Here is a 26,502-nt window from a genome sequence, read left to right as displayed (position 1 = left end):
GCGATCTATCACCGGCCGTGTACCTCAGACACGGCCGATGACAGATCTGAGTACCGACCCCTGTTGCGGGTACCATGTGACCTGCTGTGACCAATCACAGCAGGTCACATGACAGTTGTATACAAAGGATGGCTTCATTCATGCCAACCTTTGTATACTAGTGTCTAGCTGTGAATGGTCACAGCAGGTCACATGCACATGTCATGTGATTAGCTGTGGCCAAATCACAGCTAAGCACAAACCCCCCCCCCCCCCCCAAAAAAAAAAACCTGAATGAATCAATGTCATTCAGGTAAATGCTTGCTTATAGCAAAGTAATTCTTTGCTATAAGCAAATTGTGTAAAAAGAAAAAAAAATACTGATCACTTCCCCAAAGTAGTACAATGTTACTATGGTAACATTGTACTACTTTGGTCATAGTAAAATATGAAAAAAAATCTTAAAATAATTTAAAAAAATGTAATAAAAAATTAATAATAAAAAAATAAAAAATAATAAAAAAAAAATATTATTTTTTTTTCATACTGTCACCAGTCAGTGTCCCTGTTCACCGCCATGCCAGTTATATGATGATGCTGTACTACACTGGTGACAGTATGTAAAAAAAAATAGTGAAAATAATTTTTTTAAATTTTTTCATTTTCCAAAAAATTATGACAAAAAAAATACAACTTCAAAAAACTCGCCATTCCTCTTATGAAGTACGTCGGACTGTCTACTTTACAAAAAGGGGTCATTTGGGGGATATCTGTACTGTTCTGATATTCTTGGACCTCAAGAAATTAGATTGGCCGTCAGTACTTCAGGATTGATCAATTTTCAGATCTATACCAAAGATTGTGAACTCTATAACTTTCCTACAAACTAAATAATACATCCTAATTTGGGTTATTTTCACCAAAGACATGTAGCAGAATACATATTGGCCTAAATTTATGAAGAACAATTATTTATTTGTAAACTTTTATAACAGAAACAAAGAAAAACTTGGTTTTTTTTCAAAATTTATGGTCTTTTTTTGTTAATTTAACAAACAATAAAAACCCTGGTGGTGATTAAATACCACCAAAAGAAAGCTCTAGTTGTGTGAAGAAAATGATAAAATTTTAGTTTGGGTAGAATGTTGTATGACCGCGCAATTGTCATTCAAAGTGTGAGAGCACTGAAACATGAAAACTGGCCTGGGCAGGAAGGTGTAAAATTGCCCGGTATTGAATTGGTTAAATACACATATTACAGTTAAAATATAAAGAACGAGAGCATATTTCTTTCATATTTATGCAAACTGACTGCATTAAAATATAATAATATAGGAAGCTTCAACTGGATGTTAACTTAAAAGTACACCAAAGCAATAAACATTTTACATTTCTAAGTAATAACTAGAAAAAACAGAGGTGTACTGAAATATATGCACTTTTTGAATACAAAATTAGATTGATAACTACACATTAGAAAATGTCACTTGTGGTCTGTCAGATTGTATCAGCATGTAAATCAGAACAGCAGGAGAAATATTTCTCCCGTGTAATAATATAACAGTAATAATAAATCATCTATGATTTCAGCCATAGGACCTGGAAGAAGCTCGGTAAAACTTGCTACATCAGCCACCCCTGTGCACCTTGTTCCATTATCACTACAAAGTAACATTTTGAAAAATCCTCATGAGCTGAGCATATTTGATTTCTGTGCCCTTGCAGGATGATATGGGGAAATGAGCTGCAGGCTGGAAAAGCCAAAGCGCAAGATGTTGTTTCCATAATTAACAAAGTGATGGAAGAGTTTTCTATCAGTCATCTAGTAATGAAATAAAGTCACAAAGAGAAACAGGAAAAGTGACTTTCAAATGTAATTTTTTTTTTTTGCCCGCACAGTTAGGAGTCTTTAACCACTTCCTTCCCAGGCTATATAAATGAAAAAGTCCAAGCATTTTGAAAAAAAGTGTTTTTCTTATTAAATTTTGCAAATGAATAATCTTTCTTCATAAATCTTGGCCAAACTGTATTCAGCTATCTTTTTAGTAAAAAAAATAACCCAAATTATTTTATAACCAAAAATGATAATTTGTTTAAAAACATTTTTATTTTTATATATTATTTATTTATTAACATACTGTCACACTAGCAGTACAGTATCACCATAGTGACACTGTACTACTTGTGGGGGGTGATGAAGATTTTTTTTTTTTACACTGATTACTTTTACACCCATAAAGGCTGTAAGAGCAATCATTTCGCCTTCACCATTCCTGCAGCCATTGAGAAATACTGTGAGAGCTGTGATTGGTCACAGCTTGTCACATGGTACAAGGCTGTTGTGAATGGCCCTGTACCATGTGATCTCTGTGATCATTCACAGATTTCACACGTAGTAAGCAATGATGTCAGAAGTGACATCTTGCTTACTACTCTTCATGTGATCACTGATTGGCCAATCAGTGATCACATGATCGGGACCTCACACAGAGGTCCCGTACAACGAAAAGTGTTCCGTTGTGTTCGGAGGACACAGCGGGCACCAATCACGGTGCTGCGTGCTCCCAGGGAGCATGCACAAGCAGGGGGATGGGAGGCCGTTTATAAACGGCCACCTGCCCCTGCACCAGGGGCGGACTGACAACACATGGGGCCCCCGGGCAATAGGGGATCATGGGGCCCCTGTGTCCTTGCCCAAACTCAAAAAAGCCTATGAAAAAGGTACCAGGGCATCTCATGGGGCCCCCTACTGACCCTGGGCCCTCGGGCAGTGCCCGAGTTTCCAAATGGTCAGTCCGCCCCTGCCCTGCACTGCTCCCATCTGGCAGTTTATATACGTGGGCTGGATGGGAAGTGGTTAAGGATAAAGAAAAAATGCTGCTGTGGCTGTTGTTTTGTTTGGGGTTTTTTTTGCCAAAATGCTTGAGAAAAATATTGGTATTTGTAGTGCAATTTTTTCTGTGCGAATTCCAGAACGCATCACAATTGCACCCCATTCATGCAAATCGCTGCAGGTGTGTATGTTAACAACACCCCCAAAATCTGTCCACAAAACGCGGTGTGATGTGCAGAATCGGATCGCATAGGTGTAAATATGCATGTGATCCGATTCTAGTGTGAACCAAAAAAAGGGTCCTGCACCTTTTTGGTGCTGATGCAGAGCGATTTGAGCCATACAAAATGTATGGCTCAAATCGCACCGCACAAAATTCACATGTGATTTGCGAACCACATGCAATATGTCTCACCGCAGAAGTGTGCACCCAGGCTGAAACTGAATTCCAGATATAAAAGACACAGATTATTATTGCCCTGTAAATAAATACATCCAGAGATGTAACTAGAACCCTTCAGGGCCCTGGTGCAAGAAACCATGAAGAGCCCCCCAGCCTGGCCCTTCTCTCCAAGCCTGGAGCCCTTCCCACTGATCCCAGAACCCTTTACTTCCATTGTGGGGCCTTTTATTACAGTCCTGCAGTGGATCCCATTCACATGTTCTGCAGTGGGCCCATTCCTGCCATCTTGCCCCCCCCCCCCCCCACCACGGTGGCAGAATGCCAGGGCCCAGTTACAAGTGTGACCCTTGCAACCCTGGTAGTTCCATCAGTGGTGTCAGTAGGACTGTGAATAGTGTCAGACAGTAGAGTAGTGGATGGTATCAGAATGGTACTGGATTCTGTTAGTAATGCAGTGGATGTGCTCAGGAGGGCAGTGGAGAGGGGGTCAGTAGGGCAGCAGATGCTGTCAATCATTTTAAATTTTTGTTATTTTAATTTTTCAATTTTTTTTACTATTTCACTTTTTTTTTATAATTTTACTCTTCATCATTTTTTTTTACAATTTTATAGGAGCCCCGTTGGGGGGCTTCTGCTGAGATGTCAGGGTTCTAAACAGACCTCTGATATTTCACCTTTGAGACAGGGAAAGGAGATTGAGAACCCAGCCCTCAATCTCCATCTCTGCAGTAAATCACATATTTACCAGCCCCTTACCCTGCTCGCAGCAGTCAGCAGTCAGCTTTGTGGGGGAGGGACCGGGGAGCAGACAGGGGCAGCAGGAAACAAGTAATCTGGATACAGGACCCGTGCAAGTATTTTTGTCTACACAGGTTCAAGGTGCATTTTGCCACCCCCCATCCCCATCATCCTCCAGCCAAACCCGCCACACACTGTAACACGCTTCCTGTATTAGAGTGCCCCTGCTCTGGATAAAGGAGCACAGGGGGCATGTTCAATCTGAGGGGAAAGAAGTGTTAAATGCAGTAGAAAATTTAAATACACTAACAAACTGAAGCCAAACTCCAGTTAACCCTTTATAATCAGTCTGTAGGAGAGCTTGCTCTGTTAACAAAAAATAACAGACTTACTAGTCAGATTGCCAGATGAAAATAAAAGAAAGTTTACAAAAAACTTCTAGGAAGGGTACCTCGGCAGTGTGACAGGAGGGGAGCAGTGTGCCATGAAAGGGAGCATTGTGACAGGAGGGGGGCAGTGTAACAGAAGAGGGGGCACTGTGACAGAAGGGGAGGCAGTTTGACAGAAGGGGGGGGGCACTGTGACAGGAGGGGGCAGTGTGACAGAAGAGGGGGCACTGTGACAGAAGGGGGGGGCACTGTGACAGAAGGGGGGGGCACTGTGACAGAAGGGGAGCACTGTGACAGAAGCGGGGGTAGTGTGACAGAAGAGGAGGGCTTTGTGACAGGAGGGGGCAGTGTGACAGAAGAGGGGGCACTGTGACAGAAGGGGGGGCACTGTGACAGAAGGGGGGTAGTGTGACAGAAGAGGGGGCACTGTGACAGAAGGGGGGGACCGTGTGACAGAAGAGGAGGGCATTGTTACAGGAGGGGGAAGTGTGACATGAGGGGGGCAGTGTGACACGAATGGGCAGTGTGACAGAATGGGGGGGGGCAGTGTTACAGGAGGGGGAAGTGTGACATGAGGGGGGCAGTGTGACAAGAGTGGGAAGTGTGACAGAATGGGGGGACAGTGTTACAGGAGGGGAAATGTGACATGAGGGGGGCAGTGTGACAAGAGTGGGCAGTGTGACAGAATGGGGGGGCAGTGTGACAGGAGTGGGCAGTGTGACAGAATGGGGGGCAGTGTTACAAGAGGGGGCAGTGTGACAGAATCGGGGGGGCAATGTTACAGGAGGGGGGAAGTGTGACAGGAGGGGGGCAGTATGATGGGGGCCGTGTGATGGAGGGGGGCAGTATGATGGGGGAAATGTGAAGGAGGTGGGCAGTATGATGGGGGGCAGTGTGATGGAAGGGGGGCAGTGTGACAGAAGGGAGGCAGTATGATGGGGGCCGTGTGATGGAGGGGGGCAGTATCATGGGGGGGCAGTGTGATGGAGGGGGGCAATATGATGGGGGCCGTGTGATGGAGGGGGGCAGTATGACGGGGAAATGTGAAGGAAGTGGGCAGTATGATGGGGGGGCAGTGTGATGGAGGGGGGCAGTGTGAAAGGAGGGAGGCAGTATGATGGGGGAAAGTGTGACAGTAAGACACCTGGACACACTACACTCACTCAGATGCTGGGCGCTATGTATTCAACTAAGGAATCTGCTGTCACAGAGAATGTGCAGGTTACTGGGGGGGGGGGAGTGGCCTGAGGGCAGGGAGAAATTCTCTTACTTTACCCGGCATCAGGAGCAGCCATAAGGCAAGAAGTGGGAGCTGAAGTAAGGGGGGTGGAGTTGGGAGGCGGTGCTGGCAGTCCTAGTTGACTGCTTGTTTCTTGGTAAGTCCCATGGTGGCTCACGCCTGCTGGAAATAGCTAGCACAAGGCTGGATTGGAGGGGCGGCGGGGTGACATATAGAAGAACAGATCTTCTCCATTTTTTCTCCTGGCTCCTACAGGAGCCAGAAGGAAAATGGATGGAATTTCTTCTTCTATATACCGCCTCACTGCCCTTCTTATCCTGATGTAGGCAAGTGTGACAAGGGAGCCGCACAGGCCCCCTGCAGCATTGGGCCGAGTCGCAATTGCAACCCCTACAGACCCTATAGTTATGCTACTAAATACATCCATGTAAACAGTGTATGTACCTGAATTTGACATTGTATCAACTTCTTGCAGTCCCTGGACAGCAGAGTTTAGATTAGGGGTGGGAGAGGGATGCTGATAGGGGAGATAGAGGTTAGTGGCCACTGCCAGTGCAATCTGGAACAGCAGTGTTTTTTCTGCCAAAACGCTGCTGCTCCAGAATGCATTGGCAGCTGCTAAACTCTCCTAAACGCTGATGCACAGTGTCTTGTTTTTCTAAGCAGTGTCTGCCGGCATCCTTAACTACCAATTAATAGCTGGTTGTTAAGGAGTGGGCCGTCAAGTTGGCCCTGTTGACAGCTGAATACAAAAAAAAATTGCCAGCAATAAATGATTGAGAAATAACCAGCATGCTTGAGGTCTGGTATGAATTTTAAGGGGAACATCACACCAATTTTTTTTAAAAAAACAGAGTGGTATCCCTCCAAAATCCATACCAGACCCTTATCCAAGCAGGCAGCCTGGCAGGCAAGGAAAGGGTGGGGGACGAGCAAGCTTTCCCACTCATGAACCATACCAGGCCACATGCCCTCAACATGGGGGGGTGTTTTTGACTCTCCAAAAGAATCTTGTCCCCATGTTGATGAGAACAAGGGCCTCTTCCCCACAACCCTGGCCCGGTGGTTGTGGTGGTTCGGGGAGTGACTAATCAGAATCTGGAAGCCCCTTTGCCCAGAGATCCTGCCCCCCCCCCCCATGTGAATGAGTATGGGGATGCCAGCACCGACCCAAACAAAAAAAAAAGAGGTCCACACCTAACGAAGGCTCCTGCTGAATGACAGCTCTGCTGCCTCTCACTGCTTAATAAGCTATGGGGCAGGGCTACTGGTGATGATGTCACTAGTGCATGCTGGGTTGATGAATTCACAAGGGGGCGGAGCCACCCAGTGATGTCAAGGGTAGCCCCGCCCTTAGCTTATTTAGCGGCAGGAGGTGGCTTTCATTCAGTGGGAGCCTTTGCCGGGTGAAGACCTGTTTCTTTTTGGGCTCAGGTCGGTGGCCAGCGTTCATCGTGATTGACATTGGATCTACACTGGGGGACAATTTTTAATTTTTTTAAATAAAAGACTTGTCAAAAACTGTTTTTGTGTTTCTACTCACTTTTACCACTTTTTTGGTGAATCAGTAGAGGTACTATGAACCCCATACACATTCACATGGGGGGGGGTGGGATGTGGGGGCTTCCACATTCTGACTGGTTCCTTGTCCTCATCAACATGGGGACAAGGTGCTTTGGGAGGGAATGCAAATCACCCCCCCCCACCCATATTGAGAGCGCATGGCCTGGTATGGTTCAGTCTTGCCAGGCTGAATTCTCAGATAAGGGTCTGGTATAGGGAGGGACCTCACGCTGTTCTTTTTTTAAATTTTGGTGCAGGGTTCTCCTTAAAATCCATACAAGACTGAAAGGGCCTGGTATGGATTGGGAGGCCCCCAGTCTGTTTTTTTTTCTCAATTTTTTTTGTTGGCAATTGTTTTGCTTACGTTCAGTTCCCCGCTGACAGCTGATGACTCATCCATTGTTAAAGTTGCAGCCGCCAGCTTATCGGTCCACTCCTTAACAACCAGCAGTTCACTGGATGTTAAGGATGTTGGCGGCCCTCTTCTTAATGCTGAGGTTACTTTTTTTTATCCAGTGATTTTTTTCTAGCAGTTTTTAGCTTTTGGTGTGCATGAAGCTTAAAAAGTACTGTAGTGTTCCTGAATGTCAAAAAATAATTATTAGTGCAGTGCTGTCATTCACAAACATTAGAAATCTTAGTCCACAGACTGGAAACTGTCTGCTCAATCAATGTAATTCATGCACTAGTTTTTATAGTGTAAAACAAAAATGTGAATAAAGTAATAAAATAATAAGATGTAAAAAAACAGCTGCCATATGTACTATATGAATTTAATTTGTGTTTTTAGCTGTTTGCCTGAAGTTCAGCTTTAGCCACTTCAGTCCCTCAGGCATTTTAATTTTAGACCTGTTTCAGCTTCATAACGTATACCTTTTAGCTTTTCCAGGTACTCCTTCATTTTTTTTGGGGGGGGGGGGCAGATGGGGCTTTATTTGATCGAAGATTTAAATATATGTATTTTATTTACTAATATTAGGAAGAAATAGCGAAAAAAATAGAAAAAATATTTTTCCAGAACAACTATATGTAATTTGCACAGATATTTACCTTGGAATATAACCAACAACATATTTTGATTATAAGGATATCACATAAACAAAATTTTTATGTAACATAGTAGAATGATATGCTTAAATTTAAGTGAATTGTTAAGGAAATAACAATTTGTAAACCATACCACACAGGTTACAATATGAATATATAGTCTTCTTTAGGGCCACCATCTACATTTTACTGTATAAATTTACCAACTCTATAGTGACAGTACCTGCCTGATTGGATACCAGTTGACTACCAGTTGACTGGATAGTCTAGATAGGTAGTCTATGTAGGTCCTCATATAACTTATTTTTGGTAAACCAAAAGGAAACATTACAAATATTGTACAGTCAATGTTGAGTTTTAGTGTATTATTATTAACATAGAGGGAGATTTAATAAAACTGGATCATGCAGAATCTGAAGCAGCTGTGCAAGGGTAGCCAATCAGCTTGTAGGTTAGAAAGTTAGAGGCTGATTTGTTACCATGCACAGCTGCACAAGATTCTGTGTATATTATTACGTGGTACCGATTTTAGTAAATCTCTGGGGAGGAAATTTTTTTAAATCAATTATCATTATATTTTTTGAAAACATATATGAAACCTGATTTACCTCCCCCTGTGCAACTCTGCAGCAAGAAATCACCTATAATAGTGACCTGTTGTAGAGTTCTGTTGCGGCAGGTGAAGACAGAACACAGCTGGATTAATTTGCCCTGACAGGAACTGCTGAAATGTCATATAACTTACTATGTTAACACAAAACAGAAATGATGGGAGGCAGGGAGCCACAAAGTTGTAACCACCCCCTTACCTCCCATTCCCAGCCCTCCTTTGAAAAGAATGTCCCTCTTTTAGAACCAACATTTCTTCATCCTGCCTCTTTTTTTTTATGTAAATGTACAATTTATCAAAAGTATTTTACTACAGTCAACCTTTCATTTAACATCTAAAATATTACATTTTTTATTTTCTGCAAAAATGTATAAATATATACACTACTCAAAAAAAATAAAGGAACACTTTTTAATCAGAGTATAGCATCAAGTCAATTAAACTCCTGGGATATTGATCTGGTCAGTTAAGTAGCAGAGGGGGTTGTTAATCATTTCAGCTGCTTTGGTGGTAATGAAATTAACAACAGGTGCAGCAATGAGATGACCCCAAAACAGGAATTTTTTCACAGGTGGAGGCCACTGACATTTTTTTCCCTACTCATTTTTTCTGACTGTTTTTAAATAGTTTTGCATTTGGCTAGGTTCAGTGTCATTACTGGTAGCATGAGGTGATACCTTGAGGTTGCAGACAATCCAACTCCTCCAGGATGGCACATCAATACGTGCCATTACCAGGTTTGCTGTGTCTCCCAGCACAGTCTCAAGAGCATGGAGGAGAGTCCAGGAGACAGGTAGTTACTCTAGGAGAGGTGGATGGGGCTGTAGAAAGTCCTTAACCCATCAGCAGGAGCAGTATCTAAAAACCAAAGAGTGCAGCACTTTCTCAAATGATATACTTATCTATATATGTATATAGACTGTGCACAATAGGAATAAAGTGCCATACGTGCAAAATTGTGCAATATGCAAATAATAAATAAATAACAATAATCACTGTATGATGTCAATCAATCAGTATATGGTAATAAATATTGCATGTATAATTCAATATTAAAGTGCTATTGTGCAATTTGTGTATCTGCTCCTTTGTATAAGGAGGAACAGGATGATCACTGCCAGAGCCCTACAAAATGAACACTGGTGTGACGGTCTCTAACCAAAGAATCAGAAACAGACTTCATGAGGGTGGCCTGAGGGCCCGTTGTCCTCTAGTGGGTCCTGTGCTCAATGCCCAGCACCATAGAGCTTATTGGCATTTGCTATTGAACATCAGAATTGGCAGATCTGCCACTGGCGCCCTGTGCTTTTCTCAGAAGAGAGCAGGTTCACCCTGAGCACATGTGATAAATGTGAAAAGGTCTGAAGAAGCCATGGAGAACATTATACTGCCTGTAACATTGTTCAGCATGACTGTTGGTAGTGGGTCAGTGATAGTCTTGGAAGGCATATCCATGGAGGGACGTATAGACCTCTACAAGCTAGACAATGGCACCCTGACTGCCATTAGGTATCGGGATGAAAACCTTGGACCCATTGTCAGACCCTACGCTGGTGCAGTTGGTCCTGGGTTCCTCCTGGTGCATGACAATGCCAGGCCTTGTGTGGTGTGAGTATGCAGGCAGTTCCTGAAGGATGAAGGAATTGATATGATTGAATGGCCCCCATGCTCGCCTGACCTAAATCCAGTAGAACACCTCTGGGATATCATATTTATGTCCATCTGATGCTGCCAAGTTGCACCTCAGGCTGTCCATGAGCTCAGTGATGCCCTGGTCCAGATCTGGGAGGAAATACCCCAGGACACCATCTGTCGTCTCATTAGGAGCATGCCCTGATTTTGTCAGGCATGCATACAAGCACGTTGGGGCCATACAAACTACTGAGTACCATTTTGAGTTGCTGCAATTAAACTTCAGCAAAATGGACTAGCCTGCTGCATCATTTTTTCACTTTGATTTTCGGAGTGTCTATGAATTCAGTCCTCTGTAGGTTGATAATTTTCATTTCTATCAAATGATAGGGCATCCTTATGTTCCTAACACATTACCCAGTCCATATCAGTATAGATATCTAGCATTATATTTTTCCCCATTGGGATGTGATATGTTTTCAAAGTGTTCCTTTATGTTTTTGAGCAGTGTATAATACCTGTTATTTTCTGTGTGCAGAATACAAATGTTCATGTTGTTTACTATTAGGGCAGAAGAAAACCTCCAAAACAAATTTAAAATGTTTGGCCCCAGGAAGTTTTTGCTTTACCGTGCATGTATGCACAGCATATTTGTATATTATGGCAGGCTTACCTAATAATACAATCCCTTCCAACACTGTTATGTCAGTGCTTCCCTGTGTCTCCAGTGCTTCTATCTTCTCCCAGTCTTCTTCCAGGCTCAGAGTATTCAACCCTTTGATTGGCTGGGTCCAGATGACATAACGCTCATACATGTGCAGGAGTTGCTTTATACTGGCACAGAATCATGCCAAGACTGCACTGAGCTGTGCAAGCTCATCTCAGTGTACACTAATATAACTAAGTGCTGACATCTGTGACAGAAGAGACAGCACGGTCACTTCTATGATATAAAATAAAAATCCTCCTTGTCAACAAAAAAATTATAAAAAATACTTTTTCTTGCTTTCTATCATTACTAACTTTGTTTAACTTTTTAATAGATTGGATCTACTAGAATTTTTTTCCTAACCTGGAAGAAAAATAAGTTGTGAAATCTCAAAATAAACAAAAAATAATATATAACTAATATATCAATTTCTACTGCAAAAATAAATAAAGAAAACAATTTAATAAAAATTCAATAGTAATTTCATGCATATTAAAAGAGAAGTATGGTTTTTCTTTTTTTTTTTTAAATCAGACATACCTAGGTGGATGCAGCATTGGTTTTATGCTGCATCTGTCCCCCACTGGCTCTGAGGGTGAGAATTGTGCAATCAGACACTGCTGATCACTCAGTTCTCTCTGCCTCTCTGAGCAGAGAGTGGTGACGGTCAGTCACCGCTGTCTGCTTTGTTTCCCCCCAGTGCTCACTGGAGCACTGGGCTGAGAAGGGGGTGGGAGCGGTTGACTCAGTCTCTCAGCGGCTTGTTGAGAAGCTGAGCCAGATGCTAGTCCAGGCTCCTGCGTAGATCCTGACCAGGGGCGGACTGACCATTTAGCCACTCGGGTACTGCCCAAGGGCCCGGGGTCAGTAAGGGGCCCCATGGGATGCCCCTGGTACCTTTCATAGGCTTTTTTGGGTGTGGTTTGAGTGTGGGCAAGCACACAGGGGCCCCATGATTTCCTATTGCCCGGGGGCCCCATGAGTTGTCAGTCCACCCCTGATCCTGACCATAGGCACTACAAAATTAAAACATAATCACATCCATAGTTGGATACAAATATAAACCATATAAATGTATATAAAAGTCTCTAAAGAAAGTCCACTGCACCACTATGCAAGATATCTTCTGTGTTTCTCAACTAAATCCTGTGCCAGTGCCACCAAGATCCACACTTCTGTGAAAAATGCTCACTCACCGACCCACCTGTAACCCTTAATTAAGTAAGGGTCAAAAAGCGCTTTGTAATGTGAATATTTATCCAAGTGTCCTGACCATCTGTATTATCTCCTCCTTATCCACTTGCTGGAACCTCCCTCTCCCATTAAATACATGACACCAACCAGAGAGAAATGTCTTATAGTGTAGTAAGTTTATTCATATATTTTATATACATTTTATATATGAATAAACTTAGTATACCATAAGACATTTTTCTCTGGTTAGTGTCATATATTTAATCAGAGGAGGTTACAGCAAGTGGATATGGATGAGATAATACAGATTACCAGGACGCTTGGATGAATATTTACATTACAAAGTGCTATTTGCCCTTTCAAATAAAGGTCACAGGAATGTCGGCATGTGAGCATTTTTCACAGTGGTGTGGATCTTGGTGGTGCTGGCACAGGATTTAGTTGAGAAAAATAAACAGTGGTGTGGTGGACTTTCTTTAAAGACTTTTAGATACATTTATATGGTTTATATTTGTATCTAACTATGGATGTGATTTGTTTTTATTTTGTAGTGTTTATATTCCCTTATTGTTGTTTACATTTATAGTTATTTAAAGTGTTACTAAGCCCAGGACCCTGCATTCACTATATCTGGTCTCCCACAGTACATAGAACATGGAAATGCAATTATTTTAGTAAATATAAACTGCTAAATACCTTTTCTCATCAGCAGTATGTAACAGTTTTGTGACTTTTATCCGTGTCCAGAAGAGCACTGCTTAAACCTTGTAGAAGTTTCTCCCCTGCTTGTCCTATAAGGCTACAGGATACCTATCCCTCTGTCTGCACAGTGCCGGTTGGCCCTGTGCTGCTCATATGCACTCTCCATAGAGAAAAAACGAACAAAATCTACAAACATACTAAAATCCTCTAGCAATACACACCAAACTGAGCATGTAAAGCATGCCCCCAAGGCTCTGTTCTATCAGGAGAGGGACTGGGGACATTAGAAGGAAGGGAGGATCAGAGAAGACAGGATCAAACAGCCTTTTTACACAATGAGGAAGATTAACCCCTAAGGTTCCACAGTGGGTATAACAAGCAGGCTTTACTGCATAAACAGACTGATTTTACTCTTATGGCTTTAGAAACACTTTAATTTTAATTCATTTTGTCATCTTTACATTGGGGATTATAGTGCAGCTGCGCCATTTGGTATTGGGTTATGTTGTTTTTATAATAAGTGAGTGGAGTTTTTTTAATTTTAAGTTGTGAAATCTGACTGGTTTCTATGTGCAACCCAGACAAACCTGGGACCGAGTATCTATTTCTAATACGTAGCCATGCACCTCTATTGCCCATTAAAAAGTTGCTTTCCTTTTTTTATGTCTAGAGAACAGAAAAGGATAGATCAGAGAGTGCTGGCATAAAAGCTTGCAGGGAAAAATACAGAGTGAGGTCAGTACCACGAGAGCTCTCTGTGTGCCGACAGCTGGATCTAAAGGGCTCTTGCATTGTGTGAGATAAATATCATCTTTGGCATAGCCTGTACAATAGAGGAGATTTCAATTATAACAATTCAAAAGTCATTGCGACAAAACCAAGCTCAGCCGCTCTCTCACTATAAGGTTTGTAATAACACTCAGCAATAGTTGTTTTGTGCCAGTTCCATCATGTTCTCCATCAGAGTAACATTTATACCTTTCCAGTAGAAAGATAGAAAAGTAATTAAGGGTTTGATCAAAGCAGAGAGGAATTAAACTTTGCTACATGTTAGGCTGTTTTGAATGTGAAGCTGTGCAGTAAACATGGGTCATTCCTGTCTCTTATTTTTAGTTTAGCGGGGAAGCCAACAATTTTCACATCTGCCAGCGTCTTTAAGAGACCTTTTAGCACGAATATTTCTAAGTCTGAACCCTAACTTTAAGTGTCAAGTCTCTATCCAATGATGTCAGATTGGCAAAGAGGGGTAGTCAATAACTGGTGTGTAAATGTCACATGATGACATGCATTTACCGATCTCTGAAGCAGACTGGTAAATAAATGCCATCAACAGAAAGATGTACTACAAATCCATCAGAAGGTAAAACACAGAAGGATTTTTTAATGTCAACTATAACATCCAAATTTCACGCCTTTTGAAGTGCTGTAGTATGATTTTTTTTCTTTAAATATAACTTGCACTGAAAAATATGCCAGGTAACTAGCATTTTAAGAAAAAGGCAGCCTAAACTTCAGAAAAAAATACATGTGAAAAATTGTTTTTAACAAGCACTACATCGTATTTTGGGATGTTATTAAAATAAATATAAATAAAAAATAAATAAATAAAAGTAATAAAAATAAAAAATATGTAATTTTTTAATGAAAACCACATTATAAGGTATACTATAATTAAAAATAAATAGACAATACTGCATTATTAGTAAAATACAGACCTACATACTTTTATCATTTGTCCACTTTTATAGCTTGTTTCATAAGTTTAAAGGGAGCAGATGCATTTTAACAATAATAATACTCATAATTACTCAAGTACAGGGGCGGATTGACCATTTGGAAACTCGGGCACTGCCCGAGGGCCCGGGGTCAATAGGGGGCCCCATGAGATGCCCCTGGTACCTTTTTCATAGACTTTTTTGAGTTTGGGCAAGGACACAGGGGCCCCATGATCCCCTATTGCCCGGGGGCCCCATGAGTTGTCAGTCCACCCCTGCTCAAGTAGGAACTCTTTTTGACATATACTGCAAGATGATTAGCAAAATTTAAAATCTAGAGCCTCAACGTCTTATTTTACTGCTGCGTGGATTTAAAGGTTAATCCCAATTTCCTTAAAATTATCATATAAAAGGTTTACACAAACCAATTTGAACTTTACTTTTAGCAAATTTCAATCCAGGTATGTGCTAGCTGGTTAGATACAGTAGATTAACATGTGATACAAGCAGCCTGTAATTTTTTTCCCAATGATCAGTGCCGCCGGCTACAGCTGGCAACACTGATCAATGTATTCTGTTGGCGGGAAAGGCAGGGGGAATCGCTTAACCTTTTTCATTCAACCCACCAGTTGAACAGAAAAAATTAATCATGTATGGCCTGCCCTACACGTTAAACTTAACACGCCTATCACAAGATTATACAAGGTTCCAGCATGTTGTATGCTGTCTACAGCAAAATAATGTTACACAGGTTGTAGTCAGAACATAAGTATTAATACTGCAGTCCTTACAGCCCTGGACTTTTCCCCTTTCCTTTCCCTTCCTCTTACTCATGAGCATTTGGTATTCTGTATGCTGCCCATTGTGGAAGCTCCTATTTTCAGTCCTTATGGTAATTCATTCTTCTCTAGTCTCTGCTATGAAATGCTACTGTCTTTATCGTGTAGAACTGAAGAGGCAGAAGTAGGGTCAATTAGTGTTTCTCATGTACAGTATATTATTATATTCCTATTTTTGCCTAAAATATAAATAAATAGGACATATATTGACTGGTAAATGACAAATAATGAAAAAAAAATTTCACTCTTCAGTTTTTATAAATGATGACAGTCAGATCCAAAAATAAATTGCATTTCAGACACCTAACCATTTTCTGCTGTTTTAACATATATACGGAAAAGATCCATGTTACCATAGAGACTGAACGGAATTTTAAAATTAGAATTGTAAAACATTTCACAGAGCCGGAAAGGTTAAAAAAACCCTCAAACAAACGGTATAGATAAAAGAAGACTTTTAGGCACTAAACGTACAATATATAATGTATTGCAGACAGTTGGCCTACAGGCCATTTAAAGATTCTATGTTTCACATCGACAACTTTAGCATTACATTCATTTTATTCTAAGTTAGCTGTAGTCATTCATGGCACATACCTGTCTAGTGAAATACAGCAAAGGTGCAGGATAGAAGCTGTGGTTAGAAGAACATCAAGTGACGTCCGTACCAAGCAGAACATCTCCCCATAAATCCACTTGTCTTGGATTAACTCAATGGCTCCAAATGGCATCACTAATACTGACACCAGTAAGTCAGCAAATGCAAGTGACACAATGAAGTAATTGGTTTTAATTTTCCTGAAAATTAAAATACACTATGTTACACACAATATCAGACTAATTATGTCCAAGCAAAGCAAATCTGTTATGGATAAATGCGATTCTGTAACTTTTGTGGATGCTTTTAACAATCAGGGACTGCAGTGGTGCAAAGAATGTCAAATTTCTAGCCTTCCACTGTGGCTCTAATCAGACTGGCCTTAACTGCTGGATTCTCCTTATGAATAATGTGGCATTCAGAAAGATGTTTAGGGTCTGATCACACTTGTTTCTTTTTCTGCACTAGAACACATTTATTTTACTGCATGAAAGTGAATTTCAAGTAGATATTTTACTCTTTCACATCTGTGCATTAAATGTGCCTAGATATGAATGGGCCCATAAGGTCTTAGTCTAGTGCAGAGATCTATAAGTTGTATTCCCCATTGGGGTCTCTAAATCCATAAATGATATCCAATGCATGCATGACCCTTTGTTGTGGGTAATTTTAAAAGATACTTTAAAGGTGAATTTTTTTTTTTTTAGAAACATATAATATCTGAATACAAATAAAGTTTGATTTAGCAGTAGTTACATGGAAAATCTAGCTTTGTTACAGTAAGTACATTGTTTGCTTTTTAAGCTTGATAAGGTTGTTTTAGTTTGGGAGTTTCGGCAAAAAATGGCACATGAATTGGGCATCAATATCTTAAAATGGACCTTGTAGTAAAAAACTAAACAGCTTAGGAATTTTTCAGCCTCCAGGAGCAATTGCCATAATCTGCAAGTATGGTTAATATATTTATACATTATGGCAGACTTCATTTTCAAAGTGCCTTTCTCCTGCATTGCAACAGTGGTGCTTCCCTTGTTGCCCCATTTCCAGTGTTTCTATCTTCTCCTGATCTCCTAAAGTCTTTGGCCATCTTGACTGGCTAGGCAGGAATGAAGTTGAACTTGGGAATTACTTTGGTCTCGCACAAAATCATGCCAAAAGTGTACACTAAGCTGCAAATGCTTGGCTCAAGGGGCAAAAAGGGACAACTGCTCCAGGCCCAGTCATTGTTGTGGAGCCAAAAGAAGCTGCTCTTTCAGCCCTCACTGCCTATTCTTGCCAAGTGTCATGGATGCCCCTGGACAAGCATGAATTCTAGTAAGCTGCTGTTCTCGCTATGCTCTTTCCCATGCTGCGTCCTGGAAATCAGAGCCATGAATGGGACATTGCGGATAACTGTATCTCATTATTAGGGATGGCTGCCCACTGTCCGCTCTTCGGTACTGAAATCTCTGCCCTTGTATCTCCCCTCACCTTGCTCCCTCAGCAGTTTTTCAGGCACTCTCCTGCAGGTATAAAGGAAAATCCCTGGGGCAGAGCCTCCTAGATATTGCTGTTTGAGTGGGAGTGATGGGGATGCGCCCCACCTCTTGGATCATGCCCACCTGAAAGAAGGTGGTGTGACATTGATCTGAGCAGAGTCAAGAACTCTGTACACTGCTCTATATCCCACTGACTCTAGTACACTGTCCTGTTCCCTACCGACCTACTATCCTCTGTCCTGCCAACTCCTGTCCTCTGACCCCCTGTCTTCTGTCCTACTGTTCCCTGTACAGTCTCTACAGAGCAGCGTGTTTTGGCTGCAGGTGGTTGCAGGTGTGGGAACAGCCCCAAATCCTGCATCTGCAACCACCCACTACAGTGTCTAATACCCATAATCTCTTCTAAACTCAATACGAGCCACTACGAGCATTTTTTATACTGCGGTTTTTATCTCACATGGAGTCATGTAAGTGTATAACCATATTGTAAAGTATAAAATTGTTTACAATAATTTGATTGCCTCAGGTATATATATATATATATATATATATGTTTGTTATAGACGTCATGCCTTCTTGAGCACTTCTGAAGAAGAGATTTTTGTTGATCTCAAAATGCGCCAAGTGCAAACCATGCATGATCCATGATTAGATTTGCAACACCATCTCTGATGACACCACTGCAATATGTATTGTAGCTTTACAATTCTTTTTGAAGATTGTCAAAATAAAATTTCATACTGGTTTTATAAAAAATCTTTTTTGAATTGTTGAAATTTATCATACAAGTAAATTGTGCCATTAAAATCCCACCAAAAAAGAGGACTTTTCCCCCCCTGGATGTTGGCACTTTGTGTATTATATCCCTTCCTCTCTCTAACAACCTCTGGAGGAACCTTAGGGTTCCATGGAACCCTGGTTGAGAATCCCTGGTCTAGTTGGTGTGTTTGCCTCCCAGGTCAAAAGTGATGAGTTCTTCTCTGTACCTTTTACATAGAAGAACTAGTGCTTTTACTAGTTATTTGTAAAAGCATATATAATTATACCTAGTAATAGTTCATCACATTCATCTGTCCTCAGTTTACCAAACTTCCTTCCTTAGTCCAGACCAAGCAAATCACTTGGATGAAAGGTGAAACATGTTCAACATTATAAAACAAGTCCAGCTGAATGTGACTAACTACTGTTAACTATTCCATGACCTGGATAAATGAAAAACCATGACAGATGTATATTTTAATGAACGCATAACTAGATTAAATTACATTTTATATATCAGCCTTCAACATTGCAAACTTTTTCTTCAACAGATGTAGCCTTCAGCTTTTATTATTAATAATTAATAGTCTAGCTCATTGCACAATACTTCCAGGACATCTGTAACGATAAACATTTGAGCTTTTACTTTCCTCTCTTAAGAGATCACAGATTCATTATGTTCATTCCTAGAATCCTGACAGGTGACAAACTTAGAAGAATTAGTTGAAAGAAAAAGCAGCAACAGGCTAATTTCCCTGATATATTTATCTAGAATTACAGACAGGGTCAGGTCCCTGTTTAATGAGACTCTAAGATTATGACAGCACTCTTCTTGGCTTTAATTAGTGGTTGGTTCTCTGTGGAGGAGAAGGCGCTTTGTGGTTCAGGAAACATAAAGAAAAGATACATCTTCAGCTTCTTCAATGCCGCACTGTAAAGATGATCTTAGCAAAGCCTGGCTAGTTGTCTAAATCACAGTAATAAGAAACCATCCACTGTACTAAATGCTCTTTAGCTATTCCTGTCATAAACCTAGATAGCCACAGATGAAAACTGGCTTTTGATAGGGAAGAAGTATGGCTGTGTGTACCTTCAGTTCCAGGCTGGTAATTACTGCACTAAGAATTAAGCAGTTGTAGAACATATAGATGAAGGCTTTGCCTTTCTGCTCATGAAAAAATTACACTACTTCTGCAAGAACTGTCTAAATCAGCCTTTCTCAACCTTTTTGCTCAAGAGGAACCCTTGAAATAATTTTCAGGGGTAGAGGAATCCCTGCTAAAACCAATAAATCAGGAGTCAGTGGTAAGGTTGTCACCCCCCGCAGACATCCTAAAAAAGATCATTGCTGCTGACATTGCCAAGTGGCATTGCCCCTGTAACTATACAGACACCACCAAATGGGAAGGCAATCAGCCACAGCCCAAGGAGAAATCTCTAGAGGAACCATAGGGTTCCATAGAATCCTGGTTGGGAATGGTCAGTAATAAATCACCTCTGTTTAACTGACTGAACCTATTGCACAAGTGCAGAAGACTCAACAATTTTCTTGGTAAAACATATTTACAATGTACCTACCTACATCATTTATTTGTGTTTTTTTCAACTGCTTGCATTATAAGGGCTTTCAAATATGCTCTGAATAATCCTTGTTTTTATAGTGCAGGGGATTTAGGAAGAGGACACAGATCTGTGCTGGGATGGGGGATTTCAGCCATGTAAGGGGGATTTGTACTGGGAGGGAGAAACATTTTTGCATGTTTTGGAAAACTGTGGTTTGCAGAAGGAATTTGTGCTTGAGGGGGTTAGCTTTTTTTTGGGGGGGGGCGGTTGCTGAGATGGGAAAGTGGGGGGCGATTGCATGTGAGGATAATTTTGTACTACCCTGATCGCTGTATGTGTTACATATCCCTGAACTCTACACTCTGTGTGTTGCATGCTGTTGACCTTCACACTCTTTGCATTACACACCCGTGACACATAAACTCCCACTCCACTCCCGAACCCTGTACTCTGTGCTATACACTGCTGACCCCTACACTCTCTGCATTACATACCCCCAACCCCTAAAATCTTCTCAATATACATTCCTAAGCCCTGTACCCTGTGCATTATATACGTCCACCCCCTGTACTCTGTGCAATACGTACCACTCCTGAAATCTGTGCCTTATGCTTCCTTCGCCTACACACTCTTGTGTTACACACCTGACATTGTATGTTATACACTCTTGACCCCTGCACCCTATCCTTGTCACATTCCTGACCCACAAACTCTGTGTGTTACACATGTGTGACACCTGCATAATGTGCATTATGTACCCCTGACTCCTAAACTCTATACCTTAAATACTCTTGACCCCTGCACTCTATGCATTATGTATTCCTAAACCTAGCATTCTATACGTTATGTACTCCCAACCGTCGCACCTTGTTCTTTACAAACTCCTGACCCCATGCATTCTTTGTATTGCAAACCCCTGACCCCTGCACTTTGTGTGTTACAAACCTCTGCACTATATACACTATAGTCTGATCAAAGTGTTAATCTTCTCAAAAAATCGCTGATTGTTAAGCAGTCCATGACTATTTTAATGAATTTCTTCTTTAAGGTAGGGCTTTAAGTGTTAGCTCTCTTTAATTTTAGCATGCACAAATGCATATGCAATGTGTTTCATGTAAAAAAAAATGAGTGTGCTGAGGTTTCTACAAATCTGGAAGAGGCATGCCTGTGGCACAGCAGTTAAAGCATATTGTATGGGTATAAGTTACATACGTGGCATATGTGTGCTGCATAACCTACTGTATACCCAATGATAATTTATTTATCTATGCCTCTTTAAACTCCTTCCACCTTTAATGCAATCTGGCCACACCTACAGTTTACATTATTACTTATTTTAGGGTGCCCAAAGGTGCCCTAGGTATTTTGCAATCCTATCAGTGCCCCTTGTGTAAAATAATAGTAAAAAATGGTAGTTAAAACACAAATTGATGGTAGAAACTTTCATAAAATGCAAAAAAGCATATGAAATAGAATATCAAGAGAAATAGTGAAAGTAAAAATGACTCCTGGTCATCAACTTCATCAAAATAAACACAAGTGCAACTTATAATGATAAAATCTATCAGTCTAGTAAAATGGTGAATGGATGAAATCAAAAATCAATATGCTCAGAAGTGCAGATATTAACAGTGAGAACCAGATAAGATGCAGGTGACTTCTTTTGTGATGTAAATGAAGTATGCTTGGACTTACCAGAAGCACAAGGTTTATACGCATATAGTGAATATCAAATCACACTTAGGGTCCTCGCAGTCATCCAGGATCTGGTCATCATAGGGGTAGAGGGGGGCACCAATGGTTCACACACATCAGGTAACTCTCCAAACCACGTAGTGGATCAAAATTACGTTAGGATGATCAAGAGGATGATTCCTTGAGCAGCTTCAGCTATTTTGGTGATCCACACCAGGGGATATTATTACAACCTTAAGGTGGCTCAAAAATGATAACGCCACCAAAACAAAGGTTTAAAATAGTGTAGTATGTTTATTACAAATTGGTAAAATCATTAAATGACAATGACATAAAGTCTGTCATGAAAATCCATAAAAATCAATAAATGTACATAAAAGCAGATATCTGTAAAAAAATAGCAGGGAATATTCCAAAATTCAAATATAAGAAAACAGTACCAAAAGTAACCACTGGGTCCACGTGTAACCTCAGTGAGAAAAGTCAGTGAGACAGGGCTAAAACCTGACGCGTTTCGTGTAAAAACACGTTGTCAAAGGGATAGCCTTGTCCCTGATGTTATGATCTATTTATAACCGCATGCGAATACTCATTATGAGTACCGCAATGCGGAAAACGAACTGCGCATGCGCGAAGAGGGCGCCATTTTGCGGAAGTCCCGCGCACACGTACTACATCCGCGATCACAGGGAAAATCGATCTGCGCATGCGTGGGGTGGGCGCCAATTTAAGGGAGCTCAAATGACTGTCAGCAGCAATGACATGAAGAGACCACGGGCTCCTTAGAAAATGATAAAATGGGAATCGATTAGAATATTACAATCGGATTATCACCCATGATAAATGTGGTATATAGGTGTCAATATTAATGAAAAATCCTTAAAAAAAGTTAGTTAAAAACAGCTATCTTCAACCATATATTACTAGAGGGGAAAAGAAAAGGTCATGAAAACAGGCGCCATCTTATTGTGGGCCACAAACATAGAGTAAAAGTATTAGGGAAAAATGAATGAAAATTGCAATATCAAAAATATTAATAAAATATGACTGAAAGGGATAATATAATTTATGTGAGAAGAGAAAGATCAGGGTATATGTCAAAAATATAATATTCAAAAACCACTGTTCTCTAGACGAATGTCCCAACTTACATAATAACATATAAATAAATAATAAAGTATCCAATGCACATTAAAAGGGTAAAATAAAGCAATATCAGTGTTACAAAGGAATGAATATAAGACACATGAATCCTGTATTGGTTATGTATTAAAACATGGTCTAAATACTAGACTACATGACAATAAAACAGCATTTAGAAACGTATAGAATAGGATATACCAAAAAAATATTTTTTTAAAAATGGTAAAAAGTTAAAAAATCCAAAACTAAAATATTCTGAGGGTTAAACAATGGGTTGGTGAAAAATATATCAATAGTACTCTGATGCTGGGGCGCACTGACCATTTGGAAACTCGGGCACTGCCCGAGGGCCCGGAGTCAGTAGGGGGCCCCATGAGATGCCACTGGTACCCTTTTCATAGGCTTTTTTGAGTTTGGGCAAGGACACAGGGGCCCCATGATCCCCTATTGCCTGGGGGCCCCATGAGTTCTCAGTCCACCCCTGCTCTGATGTGATAAATAGAATAGAACACACCAAAAAAAAGGGGTAAAAGATGGCAGGACATTGTAAAAGACTAAGATTGACCTAAAATAACATTATACGGTTGTGAACCGTCATATATGTTCTAATAAATAAATGTAAATGAATGAAACAGAGTATATAAAACTTTATGAAGAGAGGGGTACTGAAATGACCTATCTAGTATCAATAAAACAGTTAATGTCTAATTTGGAAGATTTTTACTCACAAGCTAACATCCTAAAGGAGAGGTTTATAGAAAAAGGATATGATACTGTCTCCTTAGAAGAGGGAATTAATGAGATGGCGGTTATAGATAGCTCTGAATTACTTTCCACCAGTAAAAAAGAAAGGGTACCCAAGGTGTGCCCTTTTATAACTAATTATTCAATACAGCATAAAGACATCTCAAAAATCCTTAAGAAAAATTGGGGTGTTCTAAAAAATGATCCAATATTGGGGAACACCCTTCCTGACAGACTCGAACTTGTTTTTCGGAAAGCACCTTCATTACGGCATTTTATAGCTCTTAATGTAATAGACCCACCACAGAACATTACTTTTTCTTACGGCTTAAAAGCATTTTATCCTTGTAATAAATGTGTCATGTGTACATGTAATGGTATCCGGAAAGCCAAAAAAGAAATATTCACTTCAATCACTACAGGTAAATCTTACGATATTGACTCATTAATCACATGCAATAGCACCCATGCGGTATACCTGCTGGAATGCCCATGTAAAAAGCAGTACGTAGGTAGGACAACTAGAAGACTTAGAGATCATCTGAGAGAGCATTTATATAACATCAAGAAAGGTTTTAAAGAACATGCGTTGTCCAAGCATTACAGGTATTTTCACCATAGGAATCCAGAGAGTCTTACATTTATGGGCATAGATATCATTAAACATAACTGGAGAGGTAATCACAGAACAAGAGAGGTTTCGAAGCTTGAAACAAAATGGATCTATGAGCTTAGATCTTTGTCCCCTTTGGGACATAATGTGGAATTAGACATTAACTGTTTTATTGATACTAGATAGGTCATTTTAGTACCCCTCTCTTCATAAAGTTTTATATACTCTGTTTTATTCATTTACATTTATTTATTAGAACATATATGACGGTTCACAACTGTATAATGTTATTGTAGGTCAATCCTAGTCTTTTACAATGTCATGCCATCTTTTACCCCTTTTTTTTGTGTGTTCTATTCTATTTATCACATCAGAGTACTATTGATACATTTTTCACCAACCCATTTTTTAACCCTCAGAATATTTTAGTTTTGGATTTTTTTACTTTTTACCATTTAAAAAAAAAAATTTTTTTGGTATATCCTATTCTATACATTTCTATATGCTATTTTATTGTCATGTAGTCTAGTATTTAGACCATGTTCTAATATATAACCAATACAGGATTCATTTGTCTTATATTCATTCCTTTGTAACATTGATTTTGTTTTATTTTACCCTTTTAATGTGCATTGGATACTTTATTATTTATTTATATGTTATTATGTAAGTTAAGACATTCATCTAGAGACCAGTAGTTTTTGAATATTATATTTTTGATATATACCCTGATCTTTCTCTTCTCACATAAATTATATTATCCCTTTTAGTCATATTTTATTAATATTTTTGATATTGCACTTTTCATATGGTTGAAGATAGCTGTTTTTCACTAACTTTTTTCAAGGATTTTTTCGTTAATATTGACACCTATATACCACATTTATCATGGGTGATAATCTGATTGTAATATTCTAATCGATTCCCGTTTTGTCATTTTCTAAGCAGCCTGTGGTCTCTTCATGTCGATGTCATCATGTCATGTCGATTTTCCCTGCGATCGCGGACGTAGTGCACGTGTGCGCGGGACTTTGGCAAAATGGCGCCCACTTCACACATGCGCAGTTAGTTTTTTTTGCATTGCAGTACTCATAACGAGTATTCGCATGCGGTTATAAATAGATCATAACATCAGGGACAAGGCTATCCCTTTGACAACGTGTTTTTACACGAAACGCGTCAGTGATTAGCCCTGTCTCACTGACGTTTCTCATTGAGGTTACACGTGGACCCAGTGGTTACTTTGGTACTGTTTTCTTATACTTGATTTTTGGAATATTCCCTGCTATTTTTTACAGATATCTGCTTTTATGTACATTTATTGATTTTTTATGGATTTTCATGACGGACTTTATGTCATTGTCATTTAATGATTTTACCAATTTGTAATAAACATACTACACTATTTTAAATCTTTGTTTTGGTGGCGTTATCATTTTTGAGCCACCTTAAGGTTGGAATAATATCCCCTGGTGTGGATCACCAAAATAGCCGGAGTTGCTCAAGGAATCATCCTCTTGATCATCTTTACATGATTTTGGTCCACTACAAGGTTTGGAGAGTTAACTGATGTGTGTGAACCATTGGTGCCCCCCTCTACCCCTATGATGACCAGATTCTGGATGACTACGAGAACCCTAAGTGTGATTTGATATTCACTATATGCACATTAACCTTGCGCTTCTGGTAAGTGCAAGCATACTTCATTTACATCACAAAAGAAGTCACCTGCATCTTACTGGGTTCTCACCGTTAATATCTGTACTTCTGAGCATGTTGATTTTTGATTTCATCCATTCACCATTTTACTGGACTGATAGATTTTATCATTAAAAGTTGCACTTGTGTTTATTTTGATGAAGTTGATGACCAGAAGTAATTTTTACCTAGCTGCTTTGCCATCACAATTATCATCCATTCACTATTTCTCTTGATATTCTATTTTATATGCTTTTTTGCGTTTTATGAAAGTTTCTACCATCAATTTGTGTTTTAACTATCATTTTTTACTATTATTTCACACAATGAGCGCTGCATACTTGCTTTATCATATACTTTGAGGCTTAAGAGGTTTTATCCTTTATGCCAGCAGCTACTCTCATTTAGTGCGCTCACTCTAACACTGTGCTGTTGCTCTCAGTGCCCCTGCTGACATCATTGTACTCCCTAACTGAAAGAAAAAGAGAACGTAATCCTGGCTGTGCTGTCCAACAGAATTATATGAATCACAAAAGTGATAAAGTAGCAAAATTACAAATCTTTTTTTTTCAAATAGCGAAGTATGAGCGTGCTCCCCTGAGTACTTAGCTGTGTGTC

General features: G+C 40.0%; 1 protein-coding gene across 3 annotated transcripts in view; it reads right to left on the bottom strand.

Annotated features, from left to right (window-relative positions):
- Window positions 1-26,502, bottom strand: part of HTR4 (5-hydroxytryptamine receptor 4) — a 637,984-nt gene that overhangs the window by 243,124 nt on the left and 368,358 nt on the right. For all 3 annotated transcript variants that reach the window (XM_089671102.1, XM_089671101.1, XM_089671103.1), the window contains one exon: window positions 16,191-16,391. In XM_089671102.1, coding sequence (XP_089527228.1) covers window positions 16,191-16,391 — 201 coding nt within the window. The remainder of the gene's footprint in view (window positions 1-16,190; window positions 16,392-26,502) is intronic.

Source organism: Staurois parvus, unplaced genomic scaffold, assembly GCF_062004578.1.
Source record: "Staurois parvus isolate SC_StPar_1 unplaced genomic scaffold, SC_StPar_1.0 ptg000099l, whole genome shotgun sequence".
Classification (NCBI taxonomy): Eukaryota; Metazoa; Chordata; class Amphibia; order Anura; family Ranidae; genus Staurois; species Staurois parvus.
Note: the sequence above shows the minus strand (reverse complement) of the source record. Positions and strands in the feature narration are given on the sequence as shown.